This window comes from Molothrus ater, chromosome 12 (assembly GCF_012460135.2).
Source record: "Molothrus ater isolate BHLD 08-10-18 breed brown headed cowbird chromosome 12, BPBGC_Mater_1.1, whole genome shotgun sequence".
In the NCBI taxonomy this organism is placed as follows: domain Eukaryota; kingdom Metazoa; phylum Chordata; class Aves; order Passeriformes; family Icteridae; genus Molothrus; species Molothrus ater.
The window spans coordinates 8814326-8829440 of NC_050489.2; the positions used below are offsets into that span (position 1 = coordinate 8814326).

General features: G+C 40.7%; 1 protein-coding gene across 3 annotated transcripts in view; it reads left to right on the top strand.

Annotated features, from left to right (window-relative positions):
• ADCY7 (adenylate cyclase 7) overlaps window positions 1-15115 on the top strand; it is a 60313-nt gene that overhangs the window by 32649 nt on the left and 12549 nt on the right. For all 3 annotated transcript variants that reach the window (XM_036390308.2, XM_036390309.2, XM_036390310.2), the window contains 11 exons: window positions 2214-2362; window positions 2683-2794; window positions 5068-5195; window positions 5413-5571; window positions 9047-9179; window positions 10451-10636; window positions 11758-11801; window positions 12368-12448; window positions 13348-13420; window positions 14217-14314; window positions 14941-15025. In XM_036390308.2, coding sequence (XP_036246201.1) covers window positions 2214-2362; window positions 2683-2794; window positions 5068-5195; window positions 5413-5571; window positions 9047-9179; window positions 10451-10636; window positions 11758-11801; window positions 12368-12448; window positions 13348-13420; window positions 14217-14314; window positions 14941-15025 — 1248 coding nt within the window. The remainder of the gene's footprint in view (window positions 1-2213; window positions 2363-2682; window positions 2795-5067; window positions 5196-5412; window positions 5572-9046; window positions 9180-10450; window positions 10637-11757; window positions 11802-12367; window positions 12449-13347; window positions 13421-14216; window positions 14315-14940; window positions 15026-15115) is intronic.

Consider the following 15115-nt stretch of genomic DNA (forward strand, 5'->3'; position numbering starts at 1 on the left):
AGTCTGCATAAATTCATAAAGTTGGTGACTAATCCATGTTGAAAGGTTTGGTCCAATCTTTGAGATACCCACCTAGTGTCAAAAGTAGAAGTTGTGCCATTTGTAACAAAAGAAGGAAGTTAAAGGGAGGAAGCTATTTTCTGGGGCTTGTCTACATGAAAATCACAGTATTTGTAACGGGAATGTAATTGCCAGTCATTTTTAGTTCCTTTTTTTCTAGAATAAACTGTTCCTGGGACTGGCTAAGATAACTTAAGAGGACATATCCTTAATGCCCTGAAATTTCTTGTAAGGTAATTTTAGCAGTTAGTTTTGTGGTTCCCTTGGTCACATTTTTTGCATTGCATTCTAAAGTATTATTTATTCTTATATCTTATTGTCTCACAAACTGTTTTTCTTTTGCTAGAAGGAGAAAATTAGATGTGAAGGGAGAAAAAGAAATAATATATTAGATTAAAATATTTATTCCCATAAACTCCAGTGGTATTCAAAGAATAAACAAGCATGAATTTCTTACTGAGGAAGGTTTGTAGAGGGATACCAAAGATGAAACTGGGGCACCTTTCCTGGTATAAATAGGGTTAAGAAGTGCTCTACAAGGCTGATGTCTATCGTGTTCTCTGCCCACCAGTTATTAGATAAAAAGAAGAGGCTGAAAAGTGACTGCCCTGATCAAACCGGGAAGCAGAAAATGCCACACTGCTAGTGCGATCTGTTCTCTGATGCTAATCTTGTGAGATGAGATTACAAATCTGCATGAAAGCCCTGCCAGAATTTCCCCACGCAGCTGCTGGGGAAGCCTCTGATCACCTTACACGGGCAGTGTGCTCTCATTTCCTGGGCAATATGCTCACTTCCATGGGTGTTCAGGATTTTGGTTTCGGGATTGTTGTTTTTAATGGTTATGGTTGCTTGTTTGAAGTGTAAATGTGCTTAAGTCTACGGAGGGCTTTCTTTTCAACTATGTTGCAGTTTGTCAGGCAATTCTGAGTATCCTTTCTGCCACCCACTTCTCTGTGAAAAAGATGTGGGAATTGCAGTTGTGGGTTCCTCACCGCTTCCTTGAACACTGTTCGATGTGTCAGCATCCCAACGGCCTGTTATATTCCCTGGGATTTGTCTGTCAGTTTAAGTTCTTTCCCAGGGCTGACTCTCCTAGTACCAAAACAGTAGGTGAAGGAAAGGAGGTGTTTCTAGCTCTGGCATCAGTCTCAAGCTAAGCTGCTGCCCATACCTTGTGCAGACAAGTACTTGATGCTCAAGGACTGTCTCTTGCCACTGTGATCCCAGGGTATTTCTTCCTGGGGGCAGGCACTGGTTAAACAACCCTGGCAGCTCACTGCTGCCTGACCAGGGCTGCGTTGGGCAGCCAGGGAAAGGGGACGAGGGCTTGGTCCCAGGGGACAGCCTTTAGCATTTTTCTTGGCTGCACAATTTGCTAATCTTGCTGTTGATATTGTCTGAAAAAGTTCCTGCTTGTAGCTGCTCCACACAGCATTTCCTCTTCCATCTCTGCGGTGGGAGAGCCCTTCCTCACTCAAAGTATTCTTTTTGTCATTGTCTTCTGCCCAGCAACTTACCAGGGTCTTCTTTGAAGAATGGGCTTTTTGAGTGAGAGCCAGTGTAAAAAGGTGCCCTGAATAGTCAAACAATGGAAGTGGGTTTGGAGGAGTCTGTTTCTCTCAGTTCAAAAGGCTTCATTTCAGTGGCATTGCTTCAGGTTAGCTATAGCAGCATGCAGCTGACACTTTTGTATCTGTTGCTGCTTTTCCAGCATTTGAGAATTTACAATTTTTTTTAATACTGAATAGATTGTTAGGTACAAAACATAAGCTTTTACAGAACCTTTATCAGACAATGCCAACATAATACTGACATCAGAGGACAAAATAAAATGTAATGTATCCAGAAAATGTAGTACTGAATACTGACATTTTTTGTGTGTGTGTTTCATGGTTACAATGGAATGTCACATCTAGGCCACAAGGAACAAAAGAAAAAATATGCAACATAATTGTGAAATCAATAATTTGGAGAACAGCAATGTAAAAATGTCTTCTGGAAAACCTGACATGCATTTCTCAAAAACTATTTGAATAAAGACATTTTTGTTTTGGTTTTTTTTAATGCCTTCTTGCAGTCAGCAGAATTCTTCAGTTTCATACTTACTGTGTTAATAATTTTGCACAATTATTCCTCTCCCCACTTTTTAGGAAAATTTGCTTTTATCCATCCTGCCTGCTCATATCTCTATGGAAATGAAGTTGGCAATCATTGAGCGACTGAAGGAAACTAATGATAACAGGCAGATGCATGACAACAACTTCCACAGCCTATATGTAAAAAGGCACCAAAATGTTAGGTAAGTGGAAGCCCCAGAAATAATTGTATTGATTTAAACTTCTGATTCTTATCAGTACATATGGTCCAGTGAAATTAAAATTTGAAGGCAGACTTTGAGGCTGAAGTGAGCTTCTTTCCTGCTATGGGAAGATAACATGTGTTGAACTCATGCACTGTCTTTTAAATCAGAGGAGATACTTGAACCCTTTTTGCTGGAGCTGTTTCCCAAAGAGGAGGGAGGTGTTTTCTGTTAAGTGCATTTCAATAGTTATGCTGACTGTGGAATTGATGTATCTTCATATTTCACTTTCCCTGCCTTTTCCTTTTGCTCCTGTCTAGCATTCTTTATGCAGACATTGTAGGATTCACTCGCCTTGCCAGTGATTGCTCTCCTAAGGAACTCGTAGTGATGCTGAATGAACTCTTTGGAAAGTTTGATCAGATTGCAAAGGTAGGTTTACAGTTTGTGCTGTAGGATAAAGGCCTTTGGAAAAAGAAGTCTTTTTGCACAACAGGAGGCAGTTGGGTGTTAGTCCTCAAAGTCAGGAAGGCAAGACTGCTGTTGCTTTAAAGCTAACTGGAAAAATCACATTAAAACAAAATGTAAATCAAAAAAGGGAAATGTAGCAAGTTGCTACTGTAATTCCAGTTCTTGGGTGTGGAAGTTTATCTGTATCATTTAGGAAATTGTCTGATGGTGGTAAGTGATTGCAGCAGGGCTGTGGGAGGTTCTGTGTACAAACTCCACTGAGGAGCTTTGCTGTGTTCAGCTGGAAGGTTTGTTTGACTCCACAAGTGGAGAACTCTCAGACACACACCTAAATTCATAAATTCAGAGGCATCAGGCAGAGAGTTCTTTAGCTCAGGAGTGAACTAAAGAAAGCTTCCTGTTACTAATGGATACTGACAAAAAAGTGCAAGGCTGGGGAGTAGTTTAAAATGGTCCCTGTTAAGACATCTCCTCAATACTGACCCTTCAGCCTGGCAGGAATTGTTACCACTTCCAGGTGCTGCTTGAGGTTAATTTTTTGCAGTAGTAATCACAAACTCAGGTTTTTATTTCTCACATTAGAGGGACTGTATCACCTACATGTTTGTGTGTTGTTTGTGAAATCCTAAAAATTCAGAAAAAATTGGAAAACTCTAAAATTATTAATGTAGCAGAGGAGTGAAATTGATGTAATTAAACCCTTGTGGATATAATTGAATAAATTCTTAAATATACCACTGATTAAAACCTGACTAAGATGCTGGTAATATTTTTGACTGAATTACATGGCTAATTTTTGCATTTATCTGAATTCAGTTGCTGTTAAGTGTTCAGGTGTTTATTTGAGAAATAAAAGTTATACTCTAGCTATTGCAATTGTATTGTTGTGAAGCAGCTATAAAGACAGAGTAAGTTATGTCATCTTAGTTGCCAAATGGCAAAATTTCCTTTAATGCTGAAGTACAAGCTGAGGTTAAACACACTTGGTAAGGTTTTGTAACTGTTTTGCAGACAGAAACATAGAAAAAATCTAGATTTTGAGTGATGAGTTTTAATTTCTCACTGCTGTATGCAAATTGCACTGAAATGTCTGGATTTAGTGAGTCAAGGTCTTTTGCAACTCTGTGGTTGAGCTGTGAGAAGAGGTTCCTGCTTTTTGTGCTATTTTTGTTCTGCTAGGGAGTACTCTGTCATCTTTTCCATAATGTACAAATCTTGCAAGCTCCAATTTACCTAATAAAAATTGATGGCTAAGCTGGACACTGAGCTGGATGCTGAAGTGCAGCAGCTCTAATCCAGGGCTAGTTTTCCCTGCTGATCCCTCTGAGCTTGTCACTTGTGGCACTGCTCAGAGCCCACTGGGGTGGATTAAGAGGTGGAGAATGATGGATGTTCCCTAAAGGCTTTAACTGATGAGGGAGAACAGCTCCGTTTGGGAAATTGCCACATATTTGGGCTGATTTTGGAGTTGATTTAGGAACTGTGTTCCCACAGCATGTAGTGTTGAACAGCTGGAGCTACTGGCTGGCCCAAATTAAGCCATCTCTGCTTGTCAGTCAAACATAACACAGCCTTGCAGAATTAGCCCTGGCTTGCTTGCAACCTTTGTAGTTAAAATTCTTCAGTAAAGTCTTCACAAAAGATAGAATCAGAGACTTTTTGCTCTCTCCTGCCAGACACTGGCAGCAGTATCCTCGGTTGCACAGTTAGGAAAAATTATTTTTGCTACTATTTAGTATTGTGGGATTTTTATTAGCAATAGCAAACAGTAGTGTGTGCCAGCTTCCTCTTCAGTCATGTTTGAAATAACAAAACAACCCCATTTTGGTTGGGCATCTGAATTTCTAAGTTTTCCCTCAGTGCTGGGAGGTTTTATGACACCTCATACTGTTACTTATGAGGCTGCCATGTAAAAGTAGAGGGAAAATTGCTGAAAACTCAGACGAAGATTAAAAGATAAGTAGATTTCATCTTTTAGATGGTGTTTTATTTATAGATTTTTCAATTTCACACAGTTTCAAGAAAAAGGCAAGAAACTAACAAGATGGTTTTATTTCAGAAATGCTTGAAGTGGTCATTTTTGTTCTCTCCAGTGAGAAATGTCCAGGCATTCAAATGTAGGGCAGAAGAAGTAAGCTTTGTTTCAACAAGGAGTTAGCAAAGCCTGACTTTCTGAAACCAGAACCTTTGGAGTTATTTTTTTCCCGTTAAAAATGTTTGGTGTAATTTTACAGGAGAATGAATGCATGCGAATAAAAATCCTGGGAGACTGTTACTACTGTGTGTCAGGCCTGCCTGTGTCCTTACCCGTTCATGCCAGGAACTGTGTTAAAATGGGGCTCGACATGTGTGAAGCAATAAAGTAAGTGTTACACAGAAGGCCGTTTAAAATATAGATACTGTGCAGATATTGAGATTTGAGATATTGAATTAAGTATTTCGTTTTCTTGTCAACATTCCAAGTGTATTTATGAGCTGTAGTTGCATAGTTCTGATCACAAGTTTTGCACCAAGTGTATGATGAGACCGGAGGAGGAGATGAAATGTCAAGTCTGCTCTAACCCCTGATGCCTCCCCAGGCAGGTGAGAGAAGCCACAGGTGTGGACATCAACATGAGGGTCGGGATCCACTCCGGGAACGTGCTGTGCGGGGTCATCGGCCTCAGGAAGTGGCAGTACGACGTGTGGTCACACGACGTGTCCCTTGCCAACCGCATGGAGTCTGCCGGAGTGCCGGGGTGAGCGAGAGCCCTCCGTGCGCGGCCGGGGCCGGGCTGTCCCCCCACTCCGTGCGGGGCCGGGGCCGGGCTGTCCCCTCCGTGCCGGGCTGTCCCCTCCATGCCGGGCTGGCACGGCCCCGGCTCTGTCACTTCCTCACCTGGGGTGGTGGAAATAGAACAGATGTGTGCTTAGCAGAGCTGTAAAATGTTCGCGTTTTCTGATTGCGTTTTCAGCGAGCAATAAAATTCTATTCTTGGGCAAGAGGTTGCTTCTTGACCTTCCCTTCATGGGAGAAGCATGTGCATTATGTTGACTTAGTTAATCCATGCTGTACACAGGGGTAATTCTACGTTTGTGAGTTTAGTCAGAGCACAGTTGGGCTCCTTAGGTCAACAAGGCCAAGCTGTCTTTACCCAGTGTTTCTGCTAATGCATCGATCAGCTCCACTTGATTTATGTCAGCTCTATATTCACCACTCAAACCCTCATAAGCAACTCAGAAATTAAAATGCACCCTGATGGGGAGTACCCCAGCAAGGAGAGTCTGGAGCTGTTGTTTGTTGTGCATTTGCCATGGGCAGAAGGAAGGGAAGGGAGTGGTGCTGAATGGGAGGCTTGAGGCTGAGCAGGGATATAATTTGCCATGTGCTGCTGCTCAGTGATACAAGGATTAGGGCTGAGGTTGGTCTCTTGTAGCCTTTTTAAGACACTCATTGAACAGAACAAATATAAATGTTTTTCAAAACCACCAACATTTGCATTTTCTTTGTTTAGGAAAGTACATTATTTTCCTGTTTTCTAAGTAAAATTTAAGGATTAGAAACAATCTAAGAAACCCTCTTTTTTGTCTTTCTTATTTTGGTAGTTTACACTAACAAAGGCCATTATAGGACTTTTTCTTTTTTCATTCCGAAATCAGAGCATGATTTTTTTTTTTGTTTTTGTGTCGTGATAGTCTGTGCCAATTGGTTTCTTTTAGTAAGTGTTTCTAACCAGTGACATTATAGCTTTTCTTATTACTTCTGTACCTCAGACAGCTTTTAGGTATATGCTTGGGACTTAAAAATTAAAGTGGTTTATTAAGTGATAAGAGGTTATGAATATCAAAATACTTTGTTGCATTGGTCACTGAAACAGAAAGAAAACTACTTGGAGCTTGGGTACCAGTTACACCACCAGCCAGGCTGAAGGGTTTAATGTGTTGATTCAGCGTGATTAAACAAGAATACAGAGTTGTAAATTTTCTTTTGTTGGTAAAACAAACAGCATGACTCTGAATATGGCACAAACTCACACTTTGTTAGTCATGTTTAGGACCTCTGCCTAATCTTGAAAGCTCTGATTATTCCTGTATGGTTGTCAGGTTTATAGTTGATAAGCTGGTAAGGAATTAAGCTGGTTTAGTTTGTCATGCTGATCCGGAAACATTTTCCTTATTACTTCCTCTACCTATAGCTGTGTGGTACTCACTATCTTCTGTTCCAAAACTGGCCAGGGGAAACACCTTCCACTTGTGGAAGACTGAGCCTGACAGGGTGGAAGGGGTATTATTCACTATGCAAGTGTTATGCTGTATTATTTTCCTACTCTGCAAGGAATTATTTTTTGGGGATTCCTCGGTCCAATGTCAGCTAGTCCTGCTCCTTTGGAAGCAGTTTTGCCATTAGGAGCCAGCCAGAGGTTTTGTTTAAAATAGGAAGCATATATATTTTGAGTTTCTGTGAATGAAGGAATTCTAAAGACTTTTGAAGGGATGCAGGAAAGCTTCTAGCTTTCTAAGTACTTTCTGTCCAGTGTCAGAGTAACCTTGTTCATCTTCCTTGTGATTAAAAAAAATTACTTACATTCATAACAGTGTAATACACTGCTAAAGCATAAAACCAAAACTAAAAATGCATTTATGACCAATTCTCTCTGATGTGTAAATGCCTGAAAGCTCAGCACGTGTTATTCTGCTGTCAGCATGGGAAGCTGGGCACAGCGTGCTGGGTGTTCTGTCCTGGCACAGCAAGGGCAGCAGTGCGTGCTCCAGCTTGCCTGGGAGAGCAGCTCTTGGTGATGTGCTTATCCTGGAACCCAGGGAGCAATTAGTAACTGCTGAGAGATCACTGGCACCTAACTGGAAGAGAAGTTTGCAGTAAGATCAGAAATGTCTTATGCAGTGTGTGCTTTGAGGGAGAGGGGAGAGGAAGCTTGGTAAAATGCAAAATGGTGGGCAGTGAACAAATGTGCTGCTTTTTGGAGGAAAGGGAAAAGCACAGCAAACTTGCTGCAGCACATGGCTATGTTTTAAGGCTCAGGCCACAGACATCACCCAGAATGCCCCAGTCTCTGTGGAAGAAAATTATGCTTCAAAATTTCAGATTTGAAGGTTCACTTAATTGCAAAAGTATGTAGTCAAGGTAACAATTAAACATTTTTTTGAGGAAAATTACTAGTAAATGGATAAAAGCAGTCACCCTCTGCAATTCAGCTCTTACTGTTGGCTTCAAAAGTACTGAGGCAGTTTTTATTCCTCCTTAGAAGCTACAGCCAGTAGTTTTCAGGTCTTGGACACATTACCTTCGTGCAAACCTATGTCCAGCTTTAGGAAGGAGAGGTGGATGGAGGAGTGATTCCCTTGCTCTCTGTAGTTAGGCAGCAGTGCTGCACACTGCCAGCTTCCATTCTGGAGTTGGGCTTTTCCCAGCCCTGAGCTAATGGATGTAGGACAGTGTCTAACCCCTCTGTGCCAAAGGAAAGTGAGAAAAGCATGGGCAGATGAACAATGAGAAAGTAGAACTTAAGAAATGCTATTTTATTAACTCCCTCCAGCCTCTTGTTGGGAAATTATATGGAAAGCTATTACTCATAACTTATGTGGAAATACATGATTTGAGATACTGAGTGAAATAACATTTAAGGGGAAGTGTGAATAGGTACAGAGAAATACTGGCTGCTCTCCTCAGAAGTGCATTGCTGTTGTTGCTGTGTTGCCTTTTCCTTGGATTGTTTCAGTCAGAAAAGGCAGACTTTCAGAATTCTCCTTAGAGTTAACAAAAAACCTTCCCCAGTTTTCTTTTCCCAGACTCTGTGTCTCCCCCCACCCTCATGCATTTCTAGCACAAAGCAATCCTTGCTTCTGTTTTGTTCCTGAGTTTTCCCTGCAGCTCTCACAACCTGCCTGTGAGCCTGCCTGTCCTGTGAGTCATCAGATCTCCTTTGATCACATTTCTTCTTGTTTCATTTACTTCCCTGCTTATTCCAATTTAATTTTATACCAATACTATTTCATTATGGGAAGTGTTTTTAAGGACACTTGCTATGAATGATGTACTATAGTAAAAGATTGCAAATATAATTTTAAGTACTGGCAGGATTTTTCAGTTGGCTGCCAAAGCAGGGGATGTCTGAAAAGCAGAAATGTCAGCAGGGGCCATTGAAATGTAAATGAAATGCTTAATGTGACCTTTCTGTGAGTGTTTGGGTCTCTTGTTCTTTCTCCCGTTCTCAGCCGTGTGCACATCACTGAAGCAACATTAAATCACCTAGGCAAGGCTTATGAAGTAGAAGAAGGGAATGGACACCTGAGGGATCCTTACCTTGAATCCATGAATATCAAAACCTACTTAGTGGTTGATCCAAGGGTATGTATTTGTTTTTAAACATATATATTTATTCAAGTGTATACACACATAAGTACATAGGTTTCTGTGGTGCATACAGCTTTTTCATTCAGGAGCAGAATTAGAGCATGGTGTGAGTCACCTGAGTAGCTTGGATTCGGGAGTTCAGATATGAAAGCACATCCTGCATTTTTATGACATGCCTATTACATTGAAGGTAATAAGTGTTATGCTGAAACCTCGTATGTGACCCACTTAGAGTAAAACCACATATTTGACTATGTATTTGTGTGAAGTGTCTCAAAAACCCAGGTCAATAGACGAGGAATGAAAGAATACCTGTACTATGTGGCCACTTCCAGCTAAAACATTCCCTGTAAAATAGCATCAAACATCTTCCTCCCTATCTGAAAAGGAAGATTCACCTTCTATTCAGGGTGTGAAGTTAGCAACTGTGGGTTGCTCCCTTAAAGCTTGCTAACTACAAACACCTGGATTATTGCTATTTGGAATTGGCTTGTGGTTGATGAGTAAAATGTTTCAAATGAAAAAAGAATGCAGATGGGAAACTTCTTTCCTTTCTGAGCTCTACAGGAAGGAACAGCATAGAGCCACTTTTAATTAGCAAGAACTCAATCTTATCTTGGTTATATTTTTCAATACTGCAGTCCCCCTCTAGCTGCACACAGCACATATTCTCAGAACGAGGACCTATGAATATTATAATGGTCTCTGCTCCCTTGAAGATACTTGTGAAATGTTAGAGAATTATCAGTCATTGATGTCTTGGTTTATCCTGTAGTTCTGCAAGGGTATTGCTGTACACACTGTCTGTACTGCCTGACTCAGCACCTGTGACACAGATATAATCTAATGTGGAGTCTGCAATTTGTGGGATCATCTAACCACTGTTTTGATACACCCCAGCAGCTCAGGAGTTTGACACCTTTTTTCCCTGCTGTAGTGCTGACTGCAAGGGAACTGTATCTGTTCCTAAGATCCTGTGAGCCCTTGCATCAGTCTACATAAACGTGGAGTTTGTTGCAGTGTTGCAAGCCAAGTCTGGTGAAGGCAGCTGAGTCAATTCATTTTGTGTGTGCTGTGATTTGCTTTAGCTCACCTTAATTAAACAAGATAAAGGAATTGAGGTTGGTGGACGTGTTGCTGATGTGTCCAGAGCCCTACAAAACGGCGAGATTTGTGTTATCTTACTTAAACTACTACAGAGCATCAGTATTTTGTAATTTGCCTGAATTTCTGTTTTGTCCATGAGCGTGTTTTCTTTCTGCTAGTCCAAGCAATGCCTGTCAAACAGCCACGTCCCCAAAGCGCGGGTGAACGACGGGCTGAAGATGCGCGCCTCGGTGCGCATGACGCGGTACCTGGAGTCCTGGGGGGCGGCGCGGCCCTTCGCGCACCTGAGCCACCGCGAGAGTGTCAGCAGCGACTGCTCGGGCTCGCAGGGCCGCCGCAGGAAGGTCAGTGATGCTGGGGTGATGGGCAGCCTGCAGCTCAAACTGCTCCAGTGCCACTGCACACCTGCCTGTGGTGGCTGCGTGGCTGCTCTGACCCTTGGTGTGCAGTGCACCCAGCTGAGAGGGGCCTGTGCCTTGCTCTCTGTAGTTAGGCAGCAGTGCTGCACACTGCCAGCTTCCATTCTGGAGTTGGGCTTTTCCCAGCCCTGAGCTAATGGGATGTAGGACAGTGTCTAACCCCTCTGTGCCAAAGGAAAGTGAGAAAAGCATGGGCAGATGAACAATGAGAAAGTAGAACTTAAGAAATGCTATTTTATTAACTCCCTCCAGCCTCTTGTTGGGAAATTATATGGAAAGCTATTACTCATAACTTATGTGGAAATACATGATTTGAGATACTGAGTGAAATAACATTTAAGGGGAAGTGTGAATAGGTACAGAGAAATACTGGCTGCTCTCCTCAGAAGTGCATTGCTGTTGTTGCTGTGTTGCCTTTTCCTTGGATTGTTTCAGTCAGAAAAGGCAGACTTTCTGACTTTCTCCTTCTGTCAGACCTTCCCCATTCTCACACTGCCTGTCTCTCTAGCATACTATAATCATAGTATATCCTTATCATAGTATATCCTCAAAGCAAAACTATCTATTTTCCCTATTATTTTTTCCATCTTGAGGTCCTGCCTGGTGCATGTGGTTTTGTAAAAAAAAAAACAGATAGATGCACTCGATCCTTAATTGAAATGTATAGAAAATAAGTAATCCCTCCACATGCTCTCCTGGCAACTGCATTTTATCAGTAAAGAATTTTTAAGATCAAGAATTCTTTATATTTTTAAGATTTTAAAATATAAGAAAACTATTTTTTCCTTCCATCTTCCCTTTCTGAAAGTTGGAAGCAGGAGATGTGCATGCTGTCAGGTGTGGTCCTGGAGCCACAGCTGTAGTAAATTTTAATTAAAACGTTGCTGGAAAGGATTGGTTTTTAGAAACATTTCTGTTTGAGAATGGTTATTGATTTCTTTTATTTCTGAATAAAAATGGTTTTGGCAGTTTCTTGATGTTTGTTCCTCATAGTTGTTTGCTAATCAAAGATTGTGTGACTTATTCTGAATTCCTGTTTTATTTAGGAAATACCTTTGTGTTCTACTGGGCGCCAGAGAACTTCTGATAGGTTTGTCAAGTACCTTTTCTCTTTTTTGTGGACCCTGTGCTCCTCTTGCAGTTCAGTGTGCTGTAAGGATCTGATCATTTGGTTGATTAATCACCATGTGTATGGTAGTCCTGCCTTAGAAAGGTTAAGCTAAAGCTTTGGCCTTTGGAAGATTTCTCAGCTCATGTTTGTTATTGTTAGCAGACTCTAAAAGGAGATTCTTGTCTTACTGTCCCTCCCAGTCATTCAAATTCCATTTTGCTTGCTAGGTTGCAGCAAGCAAATTTGTATTACAATGTGATAAGAATTGTCAATGGTACCCATAGCACTGAGGTAAATGAGAAGCTGATTTTCACTTGTGGAGCATTCCCTCAGTTTGTCAAAATGCTGTCTTGAAAAGGGCATGATTTGGGTAACTAGAGAAATGCTTAGTAAAGTGCTCATGGGTGTGTTTTTTAATCAGTTTGGAGCATTCTGGTTTAACTTTTCCCTGGAGGCTTGCCCCACTGTGTGGTGACAAAGTGTGCTCTGTACCCATTACCTGTTTCTGAGTAGCATTTGTCACACAGACTTCTTTTCATCCTCAGAAATTCATCTCAGAAGGGAAGGATAGAGGAAGATATTTATGATGAAATGATGTCAACCATTGAAGGCCTCAGTTCAACTACGTATGCAGTACTTTCATTTATTCTTCATCTTTTCTTTGAGATTACCCTGCATTCTCAAATTAACCCTAGATATAAAATATATGTATAAAGTTATCAGGATTTTTGTCTTGCCCTTTTTTTGGTCGTTGTTTTTATTTAGTTTCTGTTTTATTTTTGATTTGAATATGAAAGTGTTACTGCATTATTTAGCAAGAAGCCAGTGATCAGTCTTGCTGTTCAAAGTTTTCTTTAGTAAAAGAAGTGTCATGAGATGGGGTGCTGTTCTGAACAAAAAAACTATGTATAAAGTCAGAACAGTGTTGGGGGTAATAAAGTTGTTTTCGTGTCTGGTCCACTGAAGGCAAATGGTCTCTCAGGGGCAGGTAATTCCTTTGGCAGTGCATTTGCATTTAAAAGCAGACTAACACAGGCAGTGGTGGTGGTTTGAGTTTTCTTTTTTTCTGGTCTTGTTTTAATTTAAAATGCAATATTTACATTCCTAACAAATTCCTCAAACACTGAATTGAAGAAAAACTCTTTCTTCCATCTAAATTCTAGGAATGCTGTACCTCACGTATTCCTAATAGGAGTCTGACATTATTTAGGGGATGTTTTTGGAGGCTGTGAGCCCTCTCTAACAACTGCTGTTACACTTTCCTATTCTTTAGCCTTCAGAAAGGTTTGGAGCTACATTTTGCATATAGCTTAGGCAGACGTTGCTGTCCATGAGTGTTGTGGATCTGCCTGTCAGATGAGTAAAAATGTTATGTTTTTACTGCTTTGTTTTGCTATGAAGCATAAAGACCTTGCAGAAGCATCAGTGTGTTGGGAGTGGCTGTGGGTCTCAGGTGCAGGATGATTTTGTGTCCTGTCCCTGGCCCTGTGTGCTCCTGGTGACCTCTGTCTCTCTCTGGCTGCAGTCCCTGGTGTGGCAGGTCAGATGACTTCTGTGGATTCTCACTGATCTTTGCAGAACCTGGTCTTGAAAAAGAGGTTGGTAAGAACAAAATAATCCTTTCTGGTCTTTGATTTGCCCTTTGGAGCAGCATAAGAATATGTTTGAAATTTTTCGTTCTGAAACTGGATTCTGGAGGTGACTGCACATCCTAAGAGGTTTCTGGTAACTAATGGAAAGCAGATTTCAGGAGTGTTTGAACTGGTCAGTGTTCCTTGAGAATGAAAATTCTGAGCTTAAATAAGATTGTCTCTAATCTGGTCAAATTCTTGCTATAAGGGAGTTAGTGGGAGTTCGATAATTTTTTTATATAAACGACTTCCCTCAAAAGTAATAAGATTTAAAGAAGGAAAGAAAAAAAAAAGATTTCTGAATCCATAATGAAAACACTTTGTTTGCTGTGGCTGTTCCATTGTAGATATAATGCTGATATTTGTTAGGTGCAGTGTAGTTTTTATGTTTAAATAACTACTGTTAAATGTACTGTGCTGTGGATGTAGTTACTGGTGTGGGTCTGTACATACACTTTAGGTTTACTTCTGTGTATGTCCTTTCCTGAGGAAAAGGATTTTGACCATGGGCATCTGTGGAGAGCTGTTTTACATACTGCCTAGCTTGGAAATTTGGAAATTATCCTTTGGCCTTGGGCTGTTTTCTTGAATGATTGGGTTTCAAGTGATTGGGGGTTTTTTTGGTGATGGTCTTCTTTTGTTCTGCTTTAGTATATTTTTAATAATACAGTATAAACTTGTATATGTGTCATCACAAGAATGTAATAGAACTAAGAAGAAACACCCCTGAAATGGCCCTGATGCTTTGTTCTCTCTGTTTCAGTACCGCACCATTCCTATTCTGAAACTCAAGAGTTACTTTGCATGTGCCAGTTTTGTGTTCCTCTGTATATTTGTGATCCAGATGCTTATCATGCCAAAGTGAGTGCTGGTATTTTAATTATTTATAATTCAAATTAACCAACAGCCAACGTGAACCTCATGTGCATGGAACTTTTTGGAGTTCCTGAAGGGTTAAATTTAAGAAATATACATTCATTTACCCCATGATAAGGGATTGCATTCATGTTGTTGGCATAAGAGCCAAGATATTAGTATGAAAATAAAATAGAAATATTTCTTTAATATTTTGTTTGCTTAGTACACACAGGGAGAGGGTCAGTTAAGAAATACTATTTTGTAAGAACAGTTGGCTGTAAGGCCATTGAGCAGTAGGAAAATGGGATTTAGCTGGTTAAACTGTGCTCAGTGATCCTTTTCTGTAGAGCTACAAGGAGGCAGCTTTGAGCTGCTAGTCACAGCTCCAGGAAGCAGAGGATGGATAATTGTGAAGTGTATGGCACCTTTGTTTTTCATGGCTGTTGCAGTGCAGTTTCCATGTGGTTTATGCACAGGGCAGTGGCTCAGGGCATCAGAGCAGAATCTCTTAAAGCAGAGATTGTGCAACAGAGCAACCGTAACCTGTGTGATGTTACTGTTATTCAGTGCTATTTGAAGAAAAACCATATTTAAACTTGGGTTTTTTAGTGCTTTCTTCTTCTGTTTAGAACTGCAGAACTGGGAATTTCCTTTGGAGTTGTTGCCATCATCATTGCACTTATTTTGTTTGTGTGCTTTGCTGAGAAATGTCTGGTAAGTTTACTTTAAAAAGCACTTCCTGTTTTCAAAAGTGGATGGATATATTTCAGCAACTTGGTCTGTCTTTTAGGCTGATGAAATTTT